At 41.0% G+C, this 20,169-nt stretch overlaps 1 protein-coding gene across 5 annotated transcripts; it reads left to right on the top strand.

Annotated features, from left to right (window-relative positions):
• The first annotated feature begins 3,799 nt into the window (after window positions 1–3,799).
• LOC308565748 (glycine N-acyltransferase-like) lies at window positions 3,800–18,438 on the top strand. Of its 5 annotated transcripts, none has more exons than XM_081155341.1 (7): window positions 5,599–5,898; window positions 6,441–6,525; window positions 7,911–8,006; window positions 11,064–11,171; window positions 12,531–12,657; window positions 13,999–14,170; window positions 14,384–18,438. In XM_081155341.1, exons 3-7 carry the CDS (start codon window positions 7,929–7,931, stop codon window positions 14,784–14,786), a joined length of 888 nt encoding a protein of 295 aa, XP_081011467.1. In that variant the 5' UTR covers window positions 5,599–5,898; window positions 6,441–6,525; window positions 7,911–7,928; the 3' UTR covers window positions 14,787–18,438. The 5 variants fall into 5 exon arrangements, with proteins under 5 accessions (XP_081011468.1, XP_081011467.1, XP_081011464.1 ...); XM_081155338.1 differs by having other exon boundaries at window positions 5,675–5,898; window positions 6,441–6,811; XM_081155342.1 differs by lacking the exons at window positions 5,599–5,898; window positions 6,441–6,525 and adding an exon at window positions 3,800–3,829.
• The last annotated feature ends 1,731 nt before the right edge of the window (window positions 18,439–20,169 follow it).

Here is a 20,169-nt window from a genome sequence, read left to right as displayed (position 1 = left end):
CACAATGCATGGGCCTGGGGTTGACTAGGAGAAACAGCCAGCTTCTTTGCTGTTTTAACCTCCCAGTAAGGGCAATCTTAGACCTCTGCAGAGTCCCCTCTGTACCTGTGACTAGTCACAGGCTGTGCGCCCTTTGCTCCAGGAAGCAAGTGATTCTGTAGTACCAGTTCTTGAATTTGCAGATAATGTGCTCTACAACTCAATGCCAAAGGCAAAGCAAGGTGAACTCTAGGAGGTTACTGGAAAGAACTTCATGCCTTTGCTTCTCTGTCTAGAATGCCAACCACCCAACAACCATGACCACACCTTCATACTTTGTCCTTGCCCAGGTCCTTGGGCTCAGCTGCATCTCATATTGCTCACTCTTACAGGAATGCCCACCAACTTGCTTTACTCCTCCCAGTTGAAGGGGTTGCCAGCCACAACCAAATTTCTCCCCTGTCCAGGCTGAGCGCCACTGTGAGATACTGGCTGCAGGGCTGCATCCGTGGCTCATCTCAGCTCTTCTCTCTTCTTGCCTCCCCATTTTGCTCCCACTTGCTCATCTTTAGATGATTTAATGCTGGCATCTCTCAGGTGTGTTTGGGCATTTAGTCGGGAATTTTTTGTTGTGTTATAGCTGTTCAAATTATTGAAACTTCAAGGGGAGAAGCCAAGAGGATCCTCCACACTGCCATTTCTCTGACATCACTCCTGACAAGCATTTACATATTCTAGGTCCAGGTTCATGAGAGAGAGAGAACTTGCTCTAGTTTGAGCCCTGTGTCTATATAAAATGTGATCTACTATGATTTAGGGATCAAGGTTATACATAACATTGGTGTTCAGATCCCATGTATGTAAGAGATTTGTGGGAGAAGTTACCATAGGTAATGTTTACTTAAATCTAGTAAAATAGAATCATCATCATCATCATCTTTAAAATGCCCTTGGTGCTTGAAAATGGGTGCCCCCTAGGCTGGTAAAGGATGACATAATCAACCTACAACAATCACTGCCTCAACAGCCCTGTGATTCCATGATCATTCTCTGAGTAGCGATGGGCTTCTGGCTACCCTGCCTGTATATTGAGGAAGCAACTTAGGAACTCAGCTCTTCCCTGGACCCTACTTTCCCTGCCCTAATTTACATTCCAGGACTTGCTTGGTCCTTTTTTGTGATTGATCCTTCTGACAGTGATGGCACATGTTGGCTGTATAAAAAAAATAGAGAGCTCTGATTCAAGACATTGTCAAAGGAATCACAGAGGCACAAGGAAAAGAGGGAGAAATGGCCACATGATAATAATAGCTTATATCTAGATAGCACTTAATAGGTTCTAGGCAGTATTATAGGTACTTCACACATTTTAACTCATTTAGTGCTCACAACTTCACTGAGAAATAAGCATGGTTGTTATAGAAGAGATAACCACACAAAAGAGTGTTACATCTCTTGGCTAAGGCCACCCCACTAGTAAGTAGCCAATCTAGGAACTGAATTCATTTGTATGGTTCCCAACCTAGTACTCTTATCCTCTGAAATAGAACCTCTGACAGATTGGAAAGATTTAATAAATATTGACAAATGAGCTTAAGTATGGGTTCCTGATCATTGTCTCAGTTTTCTTACCTGTAATTGGAAAGAATGATAGTTTTATTGTATTTTGTGGTTTTGTTTCAGTATTAAAGGAAATAACCTAAATGAAATGCATATCACTGTATAGCTTAGAAGATTAAAACTGTTTACTAAAGCTTCTTCTTGTTCGTGTCTGTAATAATTACCTTAGAGCAATATTACACTCTAGAAAACAGTATTTTCTTATTGACAATGAACCATCCATGTAATTCTGTTTCTGGATCCTCTCCATTTCAGAAAAATCTTCCCAGATAACCAGCCAGCTTAGTTTATACTCCTTTTGCCAATTGACTTTGACTTGCCCTACAAATAGAATTGAATAAGTCACAGGTACTTACTCCAATGCCCAAGCTGCCTGCTAGATTTGGGTTGGCTTTATAGCTTTGCTTAGGGGAGTTCAACACCAGATATTGAACCCAAGTATACAGAGTCTTTATAGACTTCCTTGAAATTCCTTCTAGTGTCCCTAATCCCATGTAATACAAAACCTAGAAGATTACTCAAGACTCATTCCTTCAGGGAACACATAGTTAATGAAGTGTGAACATTGCTTTCTTTGCCTTTGACCTCTTGACCCTAACTAATAATTGTTAAAAGAAGATGACCAGACTTCAAAATACTAACCGTTGTTGGCTCAATACTATTTAGGTTCAAGGAACAATGGTGCACTTGAGTGTTCTGAACAAAACCAAAATGTTCTATTTATATACATTAAAAAGAAACAACAGGTCCCAAGACAGGAGTCACTCAAGACTTAATATCTACACTGCAGTTTCAGTCTCTCCCAGGAGTGAAACTTTAAACCAATCAGTCTGAAATTTCTTAGCACTAGTGAAGTAAACTGCCCAGTAAGTCCCTCTGACTTCCTCTAAGTCTAAGAGAAAGCAGGGGAGGGCAAAAGCAGGCTTACAGTTGTAACACAAATAAATAATACAATAATTAATAAATAGCTATACAAGAATAAACTCTGCTTCATGTACTCACAACTGTAAACCTACTTTTCCCAGCCCCTGCGTAGATATAAGCCACAACTCCTTTAGCCGTTCACCCACTGATACACTGAGGTTACTCCCAGTCTTGGCCATTGTAAATAATGCTGCTATGCATGTGGGGTACAGATCTATCTCTTTGATGAAGTGTTTTGGCTCCCCTGACTGGGCTGGGGTGGGGGTGGGGCATGGCAGACCAGCCTCTACATATGTAATGCTCTTTGATGACTTAAGTCAGGCCAACCTGTGTCCCTCTGAGCTCCCCGACAGACAGCTCCTTGTCTTGGTGCTGCACTAGAGCAAAACACTAGTAGTACTTGAGCACTGCAGGCAGGAACTCACTGCAGAGATCCCAGTGCGGGCTGTGGCAACCCCCTCCCCCTACTCCATCACAGTCAGATTCTCAGTGGTCCAAACCACAGATTCCCCACAATTGCCATGGGGCAAGATTGGAGAGGGGCTCCACAATGGTGGGGGCCACTGAATGTCACCCCTGGGTCCATACAGGTCACAAAGTCCACTTACTCATAATGAGGCTGTACCAGAATCTTGCTAAATAGAAAACAACTGCAGATTTAGGTAAGGGGAGAATTTATTTGAAAGGATTATGGCAAGACGGGAGGTGGGGAAGGGACTGTTATAATGGGGCGAACTCTTTCAAAAGGGAGAAGCCCAGAGCACCTGAAAGGTCAGGCAGAAAGGACTATTCTTTTGTAAAGAGGCGTAAGCGGGCACGTGGAGCATCCTTCTGCTGAAAATGGTCCCCCCACTGCCAGTGTTGGCCCAGGCCCAGCGTGGGGCAGAGCTCAGCGCTGTGGAGAGGAGACAAGCTTAAAGTCTGGTCAAGTCCACTGACTCTTTGTTAACGCATCAGAACTTTGTTCTGGTGGATCGGTGGGGTTGAGCAGTCAAGCTAACCATTTATTAGGAAGAGTAAACAGAGGGTGGGGGAGGGAGGAAAGAGAGTCAGGAGGGATACAGCTCCGAGAATGTTCTACCCTGAGTTCGGCCTCTTCTTGGCAGGAGCCAAGAAGGGGGTTATGTGCTGACTCAACCCCGGGGAAGGAGAGAAACTTAACTCAAGTCTGGTGAACAAGCAGTGTGTCCTGCCATGTCAGTGGGGATTCACAGCTCAGCTAATCATTCATGAGGCAAAGTTTGGGAATTTGGAGCATCAACATCTGGCTTTTTTTGGGGGGAAACCAGCAGAACATCTGTGTGTTGTAAGTCAGATGGGTAAGGTTGGTTCTCTGCACTGATCCATTTCAGGAAAGCAAAGTCGATGGAAGAATTTCTTTAACTATTCACATTTTCCAGGATAACAGGAATTGGGTAAAGTTCAACATTGTCCACCTGCCAGAGAATTGCATCTACTGAAATACACTTTGATCTCAGCCTTTTGGCCTGCTCTGAGAATTAGCTCTACAAGTCTCCCTGCTCTACTGATTTAAGGGTATCGTTGAGGATTTTAACTGCTATGCAATGATTCTGGACATGGCTGCAGGAGAGGATGTTCTGGAGGAGTGTTGGAGAGAAGGTGGAGCACATGGAAGACTCCTCCACCGCCATAAACTAGTGCGGCCACTTGGGGAAAACACTTGGGCAGTTTCTCATGAAGTTCAACATATGCTTACATGTGACCTCACAAATGCACTTCAGCGCATTTACACAAGAGGGATAAAAGCCTATGATGAAATATTTTACGTGAATATCCACTGCAGCTTCAGTTATAATCAGTAAATACTAGAAACAACCCAAATGTATTTCTACAGGTGACTAGGTAAACAAACTCTGGTGGATCCCTGCAATGAAATACTATTCAACAATAAAAAGAAATAAACTGTTGATATATGTGACAATTTAAACTGGTGTCAAAGACATTTTGCTAACAAAAGAACTAAAGTCTCAAAAAAGATTCATAGTAAATAATTCCTTTTCTTTGACATTCTGTAAAGGAAATTAAATTAATGATTGTTGGGAGCTGGGAGCAAAGGAAATGTGAATTGCAAGGGACATAAGTAAACTTTGGGGGATATTCAAATTTACTATATTATTATTATGCTGTTACACAAATATATATATTTTTCAAGACTCATCAAGTGTCCACTTAAGTTGGTAAATTTTATTGGATATAAATTATATTTCAATTAAGATGAGCAGCAAAAATAAAAATAGTCTGCAGAACATTTTAAAAATATATAATTATAGACCTCATATTCCCTTAATAGCTTCTAAGTAACAAATACCAGGAGCAAGATTAAATAATTTAAATTTTTTTTTCACATGGCTCTAACATATAGTCAAGTTTGAAAAATGTTTTACTACATCATTTATCTATTATAAAAGGGATATTTTATTTTTTAGCTCTAGAAACAAGAAAAGATACGCTTTATTTAAGTTAAAGTGATAGCAACAATAAAAATGACTGACAGTAACTGAGTACTACTGCATGTCAGGCACCTTGTAAAGATTTAAAATTAATTGTCTCCTTTACCATGTGCCAGATTAAATGCGTTCTCTCTCATTTAATGCTCACCACAAATTCTTGTGCCGAAGAAGGGTCACTGAATGGACTTTATGGATGGCAGTGTGGTTAACTGTTGCTTCTACTAATGATAATAATAAAAAGGCTAATAATGATTATAATCACTAATTGAGTACTTACGATATCCGAGAACTGTTCTAAGAGCCTTACATGCATTGATTTATATAATTGCTCAACTACTCTAGGGCTCATTCTCCTTTACGGATGAGAAAACCAAGGCACAGAGGAGTTCAGCATAAGCGTAAGCAAAGGACCCGATTCCGCAAATCAGGCCTCACTCGTATCTTTCCTACCACTTGCTCTCACTGCAGCTACTTGAGCCTGGGACGGGAAGGAGAAGCTGTCGTCTACACCATCTGCCTCTCCTTCCAGTGTCCGGCCTGTTGGTTCCGCACACACTGCAGAGCAATGGCAGGGCCTGCGGGGGCAGAGAGCAGCCTGGCTTTTGTGCGTGGGGGAGCTCAGATGGCACAGCCAGCCTCTGAACCTTACAGAGCCAGTTCCTTCACCGTGAACCCAGGGAGGAAGGGCAGGATTTCATAAGAGCTGACACCAGACGTTTTTGCTTTGGCAAAGGTCACCTTGCAAGCCTCAGCTCAGCAGTGTCTGGAGGAGACACACTGCCACGCTCTCTGTGAGATCCTGCTGAACTGCCTGCATTAAACGGCAATTGCAGCACCCAGGAGTCTGCCCTTCTCACTTGCTCCTGGGGACACCTGCGAGATCGGTGTGGAGGCGGCTTCCCAGGTAAGGACTCATGCTCCTCTCCTCCCCCAGGAAGATAACCGTTGCTTTGTGACATCCTCTGCGCTTCAGTGACACACACCTAAACACTCCTAGTGTGTTATGGTCAGTACCCCCAGATCCCTAAGGAGAAGGAATGACTGAACTTCAGAAGCACACCCCTGGCACCTCCTCTGTGAGGGCAACTCGTTCGGCACTGTGGAGACCCTGCGGGCTCCCGGTGTGAACCGATAGATGCATGAGGAGAGCTTCGGGCACTTTCTGGAAGCAGGTGGTGAATGCAGCACTTAATGTGGGGGACACTGCTACATGGCCATACTTCATCGTCTTGGTTGTATTATAAGCTTTTTGTTTAAAACTTTAAAGGTGAAAAAAGTGGTGGCACAATCAAGTGGCAGAAGTCAGTCCTGGAACATGGGACTCTTGGGGGAGGCCCTCCACCTTCCACTCTGCTGCTGGAAGATTCCACAGCGTGCTGCTCGGGTTCTATCAGGAACTTCATTCACCAGTGGGGGGAGTAAACAACTCCAAATAAACTCTTGCAGGTCCTATTTCACCTTCTGGAATAATCTGCGGCTTCTGGTCTCTCCCTGAGGATCTCTGCAGAGACTGACAGAGAACAGCTTGCAGGTGAGGAGGAGGAGAGCCCGCGCTCTGGGCCCCTCAGCCCCTCTGCCTCCCCGCGGGGCACAGGATTCAGATGCTACTGCTGCGTGGACGGCACCTCCCGGCCCGTTAGGAATGAGAGTCTTGCTGGGGAAAGGAAGCGCTTCCACTGGAGGAATTTGCAACAGGAGCCTGCAGGGTACAGGGCAGCTCCCTAGTGTGGGAGAAATTCCCGACGGGCTAAAGTGAGGCTCCGGCTGAAATGGTAGACAAATGTGAAGTGCATTGGGAGCTGGCCGTTGGTGGACAGGTAACAGAAATGGGACAGCCCTGGGAAGGAACATGCTGCTTCAGGGGACATTCATGTGGCGCAGTTGGTAGACATATTATGCAGAGGTTCTGGTTTAATCCCTGGTGCCATTCTAAGGCAGTCAGGCACTTGCCCCTTGGATAAACACTGTCTAGGAACGCTACGTTCCCTGCTTAGGGCCTCAGAAGGACAATGCAGCATCTAGTGCCAGGACTACAGCACAGGTGAGATGAACTGTTCACTTGAAGCCACAGAAAGGAAACGTAATTTTAGTCCTCTCAGCTGCACTATCATTTATGTGCCTTTTACATTTTCACTCTAAGGCTCTCCCATAGGGCAGCATATATGTCATCACTTTCATGTGAATGGGTCTTAGAGTAGTAAAATAATGACAGGTCATTCCTTACTTAGCAGGTGCCAATTTCCGTGGCTTCTCCCCCATTTAATGCTCACCACAAATTCTTGTGCCGAAGAAGAGTCACAGAATGGCAGTGTGGTTAACTGTTGCTTCTACTAATGATAATAATAAAAAGGCTAACAATGATTAGAATCACTAATTGAGATCTCGCTGTGTCCCAAACACTGTCCTAAGGACCTTGCACGCCTTGGTTTATGTCCTTGCTCAGCTGCTCTGTGGCACAGGTGCTCCAGTCATTGTCCTTCACGGGTGAGAAAACCAAGGCACAGAGGCGTTCAGCAACTTGCCCAGTGTCATATAGCTTCTGATTGGCAAAGTCAGGCTTGTCCTGAATTAAAGTAAACCTCAAAGCACGCTCGTTCATGCTTAGAGAATATATTGGTTAATCTCTGTGAATCCTTAATTATTGGAATTCTAGGCGATGTAAACATCAAAACGAAAATTGAGAAATATTTTTTAAAGTTTAACAAATACCAAAAATAATTTCAGAAAGAGGCACCCAGGCTTTCTGCCAGACTTATCCCTCCTTGGAGTTAGTGAGGAGTCTCGTGAATGGGGCACCAGTGAAACGGCGGGGGTAAGGCCAGGCCAGTAGCTAGAGCTGCCTACTGTGTCTGTTTTGTGTCTTTGTATGTCTTCCAGCACTTCTCACTCCTTCGTGTTTCTTGATCCCCTCTTTAGGCTCAGGTACCTGCCAAGATGTTCCAATTACAAGGCCCACAAATGCAGCAGATGCTAGAGAAAGCCTTGAGGAAGTTCCTCCCTGAGTCCTTAAAGGTGAGAGTGGAACCTTCTAGGGGAGAAAGGACGATGACTGCCTATGACAAAGCTGGGAAGAGAATTAGCTGTCACTGAGCACTGCTCTCTGCCAGGCACTCGCTCCTCTCACGTGTCAGTGTCCATGATCTTGCCGCAGGGCAGGTCTATGACCCACGTAACCAAAGAGCAACTGGAGGCTCAGTTACATGACTTGAGCAAGATCACACCAGCAGGGAGTGGCAATGCTGGGATTGGAAGGCACTCTGACCTTTGCTGTGTGATGACCCAACACCATTCCCTTGTGCTCTTCTAAGAAATATGTCAGATATCAAGGGAAGTGTTTCCAGAATTGCAAAGTTGACCGAAACTAACACACTAATGCTTAAATGATTGTTTCTGACCAATGAAGTGAGTGGTGAAAGGCTAACTATTATGCTTCTACTTGAAAGTTCATAACAGGTCGTTTTTATTTTGTCAAACACAAATGGATTCTGTTTAATTTGGGGTGAGGCAGAAATTTCATTTTAGAAGTAGATCAATGATGTTGTACCATAGAGACTTTTTCTTTCTCTTGTTGTGTATGTGTGTTTCATTTTTTATTTTTATTTTTGCACTAATATATGTTGCAAAGGGACTAGAATATTACCAGGGATAAAAGGTGCCATTGCATTCTGATCAAGGTATCAATTCACTAAAAATACAAACAAATGCTAAACTGTCTACTCCTAACAGCAGAGGCTCCAAGTACCTAAAGTAAAAACTGATGAAACTGAAAGAAGAAATAGGTAAACCCACGGATATAATTAAAGACTTCCACACTCCTCTCTCAATAATTTATACAATACAGATGAAACCTGTAAGGATATAGAAGACCTGAACAATACTCTGAGCCAACTTGGACTAATTGACATTTATATAGTACTTCCCTCAATGACAGCAGAATACATATTACTTTTCAATGCACATTGAACATTAACCTAGATAGATCATATTTTAAAATTTTTTTAAAAACTGAAATCATGTCAAGCATGTCGTTGAACAATATGGAATTAAACTTAAAATTTTTAAAAAATCTGAGAAGTTATTCAAAAATACCGATTTATTTAGAAATTATAAAAACATTTCTAAATAAATGATGCTTTACTGCCTGGCTGGGGGAGGCTCAGTGGTTGGGCATTGACCTAGGATCTAGAAGATCACAGTTCGATTCCTGGTCAGGGCACATGGCCGGGTCATGGGCTTGATCCCCAGTCGGGGACGTTCAGGAGGCCACCAATCAATGAGGACTGTCTCATCACTGGTGTTTCTATCTCTCTCTCTCTCCTTCTCTCTACCTCTCAGTGAAAACAATAAAGACACATTAAAAATGAATAAATAAATAAATAAATCATGCTTTAATGTCACACCAAAATTAGAAAGTACTTTAGTTGAATAGAAATGGAAGTACACCATGTTAAGAGTCTTGGGATGCAACCAAAGCAGTGGTAAGCGGGAGCCTTGTAGCTTTAAGTGCTTATATTGTAAAAGAATAATGGTCTCAAATCCATGCTTTATGTTTTCACCTTAAAAACTAGCAAAAGAAGAGTAAATTATCCCCAAAGCAAATAGAACTAAGGAAATTAGAAACGATAAGAGCTGAAACCAATGAATGTGAGGAGAGAAAAGCAAGTAAGAAAATCAATGAGCCCAAAGTCTGGTTCTTTGAAAAGATTAATTAGCCACACTGATCTAGAAAAAAAGAAAAAAGACACAAATTACCCACACTAAGAATGAACTAGGAGACATTACTACAAACCCAACAGACATTATAAGGATAAATAAGGCCATACTGTTACCAAAACTAGGCCCATAATTTTCACAACTTATGACCTGTGGAAAGCACAAAGGACTTATGGTCAGTCATTTTTCCTGGTGCTCTGACACCTTATGTGGGGATATCTGGAGACTAAGCCTCAGGCATTTAGTATAAACCCAAATCACTGATCCTTCTTACTGAAATAGGGTAGGGCAACCATGGAGAAGGCAGGGTCTAGAATCAGACTGTTTTGATTCCACAGTTCACTCTTCTCTGGGAAACAATGAGAGAGTTAAACATCTATGAGGCTCAGTGTTGTTGCATGTAAACTGAATAAAGCCAGAAAGTCAATACATTTTGGCAGATGTTTCTCAACCTTTGCGAGGGTTGCCAAATAAAATAATATAATAAAATTAATACCCAGCATCTCTTGAACACTTACCAATTATCAGGAATTACATCAAGTACTTTGCACAAACCCCAAGGTCTTACTTGGGTCATACAAACAGAGCAACACTGCCTCCCAACTCATTCCCAGACTTGAGCCAGGTGACAGACCTAAGACCCTTTGATTGAAGGAAAGGATGGGTACCCTTGAAGAAAAATTATTACACTGTCAAAAATATGAGCACTGTGCCTTCGCTGGGTGGCTCAGTTGGCTGGAGCATTGTCTCTCATGCACCAAAAGGTTATGAGTTTGATTTCCCATCAGGGTACATACCCAAGTTTTGATCCCCATTCAGGGTGAGTACAGGAGGCAACTGATTGATGTCTCTCTCTCACATTGATGTTTCTCTCTCTTCCTCTCTCTTTCCCTGCCTCTCTCTATAAAGTCAATTACAGTATGTCCTCGGGTGAGGATTTAAAAAAAGAAAAGATGACCATTGCATAGTGTGTTTATGTTTGTATGTGTGTGTGAAGGGGGATAGATGTTAAACAAGGATATATTAAGTAATTTCCTTATTTAAAAACTGGGTGTGACTATGTAAATAAGTGGAAAATGGAAAGATATGTCACTAAATTCTACAATGTGATAGTGAATGATTTTTAATTTGTTTTACGTATCTGCATATTTGACTATATTTATATAATATTCTCATGGTTCCACCCCAAAATCTATTTCTAGTGGAGTAATAAAATAGGACCTGAAGACTGTTTGAAGTAGGTGCCCTACCAGTTACTTACCCTGGTTTCATAGAGACAATCCTTACCCAGCTGGAACTGGGCACTTGGCCATCCCTTCCTAATAAGCTGACTCTCACTTTCTCATGATGCTGCAGGTGTATGGGACCGTTTTCCACATGAACCAAGGAAACCCGTTCAAGCTAAAGGCCCTGGTGGACAAGTGGCCTGATTTTAACACAGTGGTTGTCCGCCCTCAGGAGCAGGTAAGGCGCCCGATGTGGAATGCATACACTTCTATTTGCTCCATGTGCCTACCATTGTCTGCGCCTGGCAGTGTAGACCCAGGGGACCGAGAAATGAATGACAATGATGGTGAACAAGTCCTTGTCCTCAAGGAGCTCACAGCCTGGAGGAAAAAGTACATAAGCAAATAAATTACAATTCGATGAAAAGTGTCTAAGAACAGAAGACGCACAACATAGAGAAAGAGCAGATACAGAAGCTGATTAAACTGGGGGGGGGGGGAGTTGAAGATGGAGGTCTCAGAAAAAAGCCAGAGGCACATCTTAGTGGAAGTTTCACCTGAACTACATTTTGTAGATAATTATATTTTTGTTAGTCTGACAAGGAAAAGAGGGCACAGCGAGGGCAGAGACAGGAAGGTACAAAACAGGACAGCGAGTGGAGGTGATTCTAAAAAGGAAATTCGTAACACAAGGACTTCCATATATATTTTGGGGAACATTTAAAAATTAGTGCAACTCAATTTGAAAAACAAAAATTCTAAGCTCACTTTAAACCAGCCAGTGAAATTATAAATTTATAAAAATACAAGTAGTATACTTTTCATACAAATGAAAATTAAATAAGTAAAATAATTATATGTTTTATCTTAAATGTGTTAGTAGTATCATTGCTAACTTCTGAGTGTATTTTGTAGAGCATTTTCTAACTATTTAAAAAAAGGCTTCCTAATTCTGCACTAGTCATGGTAATATTCTCCTGTGCCATTTTCCTCCTAATAATCTCATCTGTTATTTAATAATTTAAGGGGATCTTTCTAAATAAGTGGTTTCTTTGTTCTTCTGGAACTACAATGGGTTTAAATATAGTATTATTTTATGAAAGCACTTCTGAGCAGTTTTCAGGCTCTTTGGCTTCATTAACTATGGATGGAGATTTTAATTCAGAGTTATCTGTAACCAGATTTGATATTGTCATGTTCATAGTTTTTGTGTTTGATAACTACTTGAACTGTATTAAAATTTATTCTTGCAACAGAAGCTTTTCCTTGTCTACTGCCTCTCCCTCGTTCCTGTGGAGGAGGATGGCAATACAGAAGAATGCTTTCTAAATAGTTGTGCCTGTGTTTGATTTGAAATTTTTATGCAACATATGGGTAGAAGATAGTCTTGTTCTGCAATTTTACATCATACATAAAAAACTTGAGTCTCTCATCTTGATCTCATGATTTAAATGATTCAGAAAATAATTGTAATGCACCAATAAAAATACCAGTATTTTCGTACTTAAACATATTACAGCATAATGGGATTTAGAATAAAAGTATTGCAATCATGAACTGCATGGAATGTGCTTTATTTCCCTTTCTCCAAAAATAGGTGATGGTTGATGACTGCGATCACTACACCAATACTTACCAAATCTACTCCAAGGATCCCAAGAACTGTCAGGAATTGCTTAGCTCACTAGAAGTCATTGACTGGAAACAGCATTTGCAGATCCAGAGTAAGTAAGAAGAATGGGAATGTGTTGACTCACTTCTCTGTCCTGACAATTACCTCTACAACTAGTATCTTTCTCCATACTTCAAACCCTCAGCCTGCTGACTCATCTGTGAATATACCTGTAAAGGGGGAAAAACACCCTCAAAGCTTGCAAAATATGGGCTTCATGTAGAGAAACATAACATAACTCCTTGATAGCCAAGAATTTATGGCATATTTTGCAGACATATCCAGAATCCCTAAGGTTGATTGGGTGCCAGAGGAGAGCTTCCCCTAGGGCCTTCCATGCCTGGAATAAGAATGACAACTCGTTACATAAAGCACTGCTCAGGTCATGAAGGACACTGTCATGGGTACAAGCATGCCCTCCAGAATCGGACTTGCTGGGACAGCATTTGTCTGTTACTTGCTATGTGATCCTAGACACATGAATTGTCCTCACTGAGATCATATATAAAAATGAGGATAATGGTACCTAAAACACAGGGATGTTGAACAGATTAGATAAAATGCTGAATAGGAATTGCGTAGCACAAAACCCGGATGTGTCAGTTAGGTTTGCATAGCAAACCTCATAATTCTGTGAATCAACATTTGGGCTGGGCTTTGCAAGGCCATTCTTCTGGTTCCATCTGGGTACTCATGCAGCTGGGTACTAATGGATGGACTATGGGCTGGTTGCTTTAGCATGGCCTCAATCACATGTCTAAATGAAGGTTCTGGCTGTCAGCGCTGGCAACCACAGTGCCACATGATAGGAGCACAAGTCCTCAGCAGGCTACTCTAATACCATTCACATGGTGTTGGTCTCAAGGAAATCAGGAGCACAAAGAAAGGGCCAGAACCAATGTGCAAGAACTCTTAAGCCTCTCCCTGCAACAAATGTACTCTTTGCCAATGGTAAAAGCAATCATATGGCAAATGATGCAGTGCAGGAGGGCACTATTCCAGAGAATGGATACAAAGAGAGGTGGCCAAATTGTGGGCCATTCCTGCAACAATCCACCACACTGGGAACACAGGAATTGCATAAGAGATGTTGGCTACTATTGTTTTTATAACTCATCTCATGGGATTATCAAAACAGCATGATCATGTAGCCCAGAAAATTTAGCTCCAGTCCAGTCTTGGTATTTCCACAAATGGTATCACCATGGCTGAATGAATCGCTGAGCACATTCGTTGCACAAATCCTGACTATGTGACCTCCTGTCACATGGTGACAGAACCAAGCCATAACCAAGGGTTTTAGACTGTAAATGTAGACACTTCTTACTCCACTGGACAGCTTCTCCACAAAATGCACTGAAATCATTACATCTCTCCTTAAAATCCCATCTAGGTTCCCAGCCCAGCCTAAATGAGGTGATACAAAATCTTGCAGCCGTGCAATCCTTCCAAGTGAAACACACACAGCGTTTTCTCTACATGGCGCTAGACACCATAAAGAAACTGATTCCTTCCCTGTTGGATGGAAAGAAATTACCACCAGGTGATGGTAAACCCAAGGCCATGTAAGTTTGACAAAAGTCACTTCACTACTCACACCTCCCATTCCTGAAGTAGCCTTCCACCTTCCCTTCCTGCTTTCACTCCTGTCAGCTTATGGTCAATATTCTTCAAAGCAGCCCAAATCATGGTTTTCAGAAATGTAAGTTAGGCAATAGGGACAAGAACAAATATAATAAATACTCATGAACTTGGTTTTTCTCTTGGAACTTCCATAGCAATCAAGAAATGTTTAGACTCTCATCGCTGGATGTTACCCACGCGGCCCTGGTGAATAAATTCTGGCATTTTGGTGGCAATGAGAGGAGCCAGAGATTCATTGAGCGGTGTATCCAGACCTTCCCCACCTTCTGTCTGCTGGGGCCTGAAGGGACACCTGTGTGCTGGGACCTGATGGACCAGACAGGAGAGCTGCGGATGGCAGCCACCGTGCCTGAGTACCGGAACCAGGGCCTCATCTCCTATGTTATCTATATCCACTCCCAGGCTCTGAACAAACTCGGCTTCCCGGTGTATTCTCACGTAGACAAGGAAAACAAAATCATGCAGAAAATGAGTTACAATCTGCATCATATCTGCATGCCCTGTACCTGGAACCAGTGGCACTGTGTGCCTCTGTGAATCCGTCCTACACAAGCATCAGATGGGCCCTGGCATGTGCCTAGAGCAGTGATGGGTGGGCAGAGAGAGAGAATAAATTGTACATAATTGTCATTATCGGTAAAGAAGTGGGCTCTGGGGGAGCAGTGCGAATGCTCAATATCATGGTCCCTGCACTCAGGTCACTGCTGGGCTTCCCATAGATGTCTCAATGTGACACAGTCCCAGGCACTCCACATGGTTGAGATCCCCACACTTCCAGGGATCTATGGACACTCTTTTCATGAGCTTTATGCTGCCTTGAATGGCTTCTGGAACTCCTAGTGTGTGGATCTGTAGAGCCTTGCTAAATTTTCCAGGGCTGGGTAGTATTTTCTGGTCATTATGACTCATTACTCAACCTTTCTATGGCCTTTCTCTTAACAATAGGCAAGTGGGCTCTGCTCAGGTCTGTAGAGATTATACTCTTCTCAGGTTGCTGCTTTATCAGTACATTAAATAATTATACACAGTACATTAAACACAGTGCATTAAATAATCATACAAATATATATGAAATATTTAGTTAAACATGATATAGCAGGGAGAGTTACTAAGAAAAAGACTAATTTATATAAGCCTCTCCTCTCCTCACTCCCACACCAGGGAAATTGATTCAATGTTGTTTCTAAAAGAAGAGCTTCCTAAATCTACCCAAACTCACAAGCAATAAAGAGATTCTGCGTTTGATTGTACAAGTTGAAGTGAAGTGGTTCATGATGGGAAGAGCCTGAACTGGGTTTATGGAGAGTGGGAAGACCCAGACCCAGGGAGGTGGGCCATGGCTGAGACGGGATGGTGTCAAGTGATGGATTGCTTCTGTGCTTCAGATGCAGATGGTTTTGTTTACAAATCATTTTAAAGTCTTCGATTTTTAAAACAATTCTCTTTAAAGACCTCTTAAATAGCATTTACTTTGGTTTAGATGATAAACCAAATTAATTAAGCACTTTAAGCTAGATCTATAAATTTAACTTCTCTTTTAAGGATGTATATTTTGGGCAACAAACAAACTATTCTTAAATACTAAGTAATTCTTGTAACCTCACAAAATGACCTTTTGAAACTTACACATACAGTACATCTAAACTTTTATTGGCTCTTCTAATTGAAGCACAACGTTAAGAAGCTTTCAACTGTAAAATTTCATAAATCTAAATCAATTACCCTAATTATGCCTTTTATATTGAGTTTAAAGGTTATTACTCTAACAGGCAATTACATATATACACACACACACATATACACACAAACGTATATATAAAATAAGTATGTGAATACTAAATAGTCATTATTTCCACTTAATAATGGAAATAATTAATTCAAAAATATTTGTACCATGAGTTTGACTCCCTTAAAACAATAGTCCTCAGCCAGGGGGAATTTTATTCTCGAAAGGGAATTTGAAATGGCCTGGAGACCTTTTGGTTGTCACAGCTTGGGGAGGTGATGTGCCTGGTATCTAGTGGGTAAAAGGATGGTGCTAAACCCTACAATGCCCAGAGCAGCCCCTCATAAAGAATTATCTGGCCCCAAATATCCATAGTGGCAAGGTTGAGAAACCCTGCTCTAAACATTTGTATGTTCGATGGTAACTCATACCCACTCAAATAAGGTGTGTACCATCCTAAGTTCTTGAAGCTATTTCCTACCAGAAAAATAGTTAGGATGCCTAGTTTCTTTTATTTTTTAAAACTTATTTTTAACTTTTTATTGGACTTATTGGGGTGACATAGGTTAATAAAATTATACAGGTTTCAGGTGTACAATTCTATAATCCATCATCTGTATATTGTATTGTGTGTTCACCAACCCAAGGGGAACTGATAGAATGTGTTCAACAATATGTTTAATGCTATATCAATAATTCTTTTTTTTTTTAAATATATCTTTATTGATTTCAGAGAGAGGAAAGGAGAGGGAGAGAGAGAGATAGAAACATCAATGATGAGAGAGTCACTGATCAAGCCCACAACCGGGGCATGTGCCCTGACTGGGAATCGAACCCCGATCGCCTGGATCCTAGGTTGATGCTCAACCGCTGAGCCACGTCCAGCCGGGCTATATCAATAATTCTATAACTTCAAGGGTGGAGGAACAGTTTAACCCACTTCCTTGAATTAGAGTTATATTCATGTCTTCATTTTTTAAATTTACTCATACAAGTCTATAGCTTCATCCTGATTGATCAACTAATTGGGTATTAGGGTTTTAAGATGCAAAACTATAGATCCAGATACCTTTGGATATGAGGGGATGCTAAGATTTTGGTAACTGAGAGATACTTCTATTCTTCTGTATCGTTAGAACATTACAACTCTTAAGGATATCTTAAATGATATCCCATTGAAATTTGCAGATTTCACATGACTTTAGAGTTTTCATATACAACCTATGAGTTTTTAAAAAAATGCCTCCTAATGAGCTCAGGTGATCAAAATTAATACCACCAATAATGTGTGTCTGGATGTGATTCACTAAAGAAGAAACAACCTCATTAATATAATACTTTTACCCAAAATGCATAACCTGAATCTAGTCATAAGGAAAAAATTACACAAACACTTCAGAAAAAAGTAAAACAAACCAAAATTGAGAGTTATTGTACAATACAACTGGCATGTACATGTAAAAATTCTAAAGATCATGAAAGAAAAAGAAAGGTTGAAGAATTTTTCCAGAAAAAGTGAACCTAAAAAGTTTGACAGCTAAAAACAATTTGAGATTCTGGATTAGATGCTGGGTCAAAAAGTAAACTTCTATGGAGGATATTGTTGCTATAATTGGCAGTTTTTATATGATCTGTGTATTAGTTACCAGAAGTAGAGAAATGTTAAATTTGTATTGTGGTTAAGAAAGTGAATGTCCCTGTACTTCCATGATACATGATTAAATATTTGGGACAAATGATCATAATAGAAGCAACCTACAAAAGGATTTCAATGCATGTATAAACAAATGTGGCAAATAAAGTCAATGAACATAGGTAAAGACTGCATATGTATTTAGAGTTTAATATGTCATTGTTGCAATTTTTAGGGTTTGTAATTTTACAAAATAAAGGCCAAGTAAAAGAATGCCTTCTATTGTACATAGCATTAATTAATTTTTACAGTTGTCAATGAACCTGTGATTTTAATAATACCATATTATCTGTGTGTCATCGTGGACTCATAATGCCTCATAAAGTCCATGTATTTTTTAAAAAATATGTCTTTATTGATTTCAGAGAGCGGAAGGGAGAGGGAGAGAGAGAGATAGAAACATCAATAACGAGAGAGTCATTGATCGGCTGCCTTCTGCATGCCCTGGCTAGGGATTGAGCCCGCAACCCGGGCATGTGCCCTGACTGGGAATCGAACCTCGATCTCCTGGATGCTAGGTTGATGCTCAACCACTGAGCCACGCCCAGCCAGGCAGAGTCCATATATTTTAACTACAGTCATAACTCTCTATTACTGCAACTTTCACCAAGAGAACCTACTATTCTGCTGATCCTTAAAATCTTTGGACGTGGCCTCACTAATGTTTGAATGCTTTCTTACTTTCTGACACATAAAATGGTTCAAGTTTACTTTATATCTCTCTGCAGGAAACCAGAATCAATGATTTCTTCAAGAAGTCTTAGTCACTTTTACTGAAAAAAAAAAAAAAAATAGTATTAGAGATCATGATGTCTGTATCTTAAGATTTTCATATGTAAAATGAGAATAGCACTATTTGCTGACACTGACTAGTTAAAAAACTTAAACAAGATAATTCACATAAAATACAGTGCCCGGTGCCCGGCGGTGTGGCTGGCTCAATACCCCTAGTTCAGGAGGCAGCCAATTGATGTTTCTATCCCTCTCTCCCTCTCCTGGAAATAAACTGGGCAAATAATACAGTAGCCAGCATCGGGTCCACATAAATGTTCAACAAATGTTACCTGTTTTTATTATTATTACTGAAGTGGGAAAAAATATGAAACAGATTCTTCCATTATTCCAATTCTTCTTCCAGAATTGGCAAAGAATTCTTTGATCTATGGTTAATTTAGTTGCTTTAGAAAAGGCTCAGACCATTCACCTAAGACATTCATTTTTATTTCCCTCCCAACTCCTCTCACATCTTTAATATTTCTTAGTTTTCCTTGAGCTGGAGCTCCCATCCAAGTTGTTCTTTTTACAGAGCTCATGGATGCTAAAGATGCTAGGGAGTTCTTTAAAGGAGCAATCCAGTGCTCTTGAAGATGAAGATAAGATATTTTATGGGAAACAAGATGACTTTTCAGCCTTTGATGAGTTTCTTTGGGCATCTTTTCAGCATGCTGGCTGCCTTATTGTTTGATGTAGGTGGTAGAGAAATATCCAGGATATCCCAAGATTTACACTTATGTCCATCTAAAGACTTAAAATCCCTAGGCCCCGAGTCTACCTAACATAGCTCAATTGTCTCTGATAAATTTATTGTTTGTTTTAATAGCCAAAATTTCCAGCCTGGGGTAAATAATAGCGCTCTATCAAGAGTATTTGTGAGGAAAGGAGAACACAGTGCGTGTGAAAATGACTTATGACTGCTACATGTTGTGTAACTACAAACTATTGCTTTAATATACATAAATCTAGTGCCCTGGGTAATGTGGTTACCACACAGGACTAGAGGTCAGGAGTGTGTCTGAATTTCAGGTGTGGTTCAGCCACTCAGTGGATGATCCTGGGCAAATCATATTAGCATGATATGTTTTGTTTTCCCATTTTAAAAATGCAGATAAAACACACGCCCTTGTAAAAATAGATATAAAAAGGATTTCATAAGCACATGTCAGAGAATTGGCCCAAGACGGCAGATGGATCTAGTTGTCTTATCATTTGTCTAAGCCTCATTAAATGACTAAAATTAACATCAATAAGAGGCAGGGAAGAGAAGAATTCATTAATGCTTCAGATGTGTTGGGGAATTCCTAGAAGCTGCAAGAAACTGCAAGAAACCACCACCTATAATACCTCTGAAACGTCTGTTAGAAAAGCACAGTGGGGAGGATTAGCCCAGAGTCAACAGACACACTACTTGGAGGAAACCCAACTCAGGGCTATTATTGATCAGAGCTAGGTTACCCAAAGCTTGGGCCGTTGACCCTTGACTCCATCCTGATTTTTGCTAAGCATTTTGCTAGTGTGAGGCCATGAGGAGGAACACTGGGGTTGGGAGGCAGCAGAGAGCTTCTGAGCCTTGGAAGAGAATAGGGTCTCACACAAAGATGGCAAACTATTGTCACATCTTGCAATGTGTCCCATCCCATCGTCCCAAAATACCATGCACATGCAACAGTCATTTTCTTAAGTGTGGAGAAGAACTCTCAAAGTCAAAGATAAAAGGAAAACCA

This window comes from Miniopterus schreibersii (genome assembly GCF_964146895.1).
Source record: "Miniopterus schreibersii genome assembly, chromosome: 12".
Classification (NCBI taxonomy): domain Eukaryota; kingdom Metazoa; phylum Chordata; class Mammalia; order Chiroptera; family Miniopteridae; genus Miniopterus; species Miniopterus schreibersii.
The sequence above is the reverse complement of the archived record's forward strand: the minus strand, read 5'-3'. Positions and strand labels throughout refer to the sequence as shown.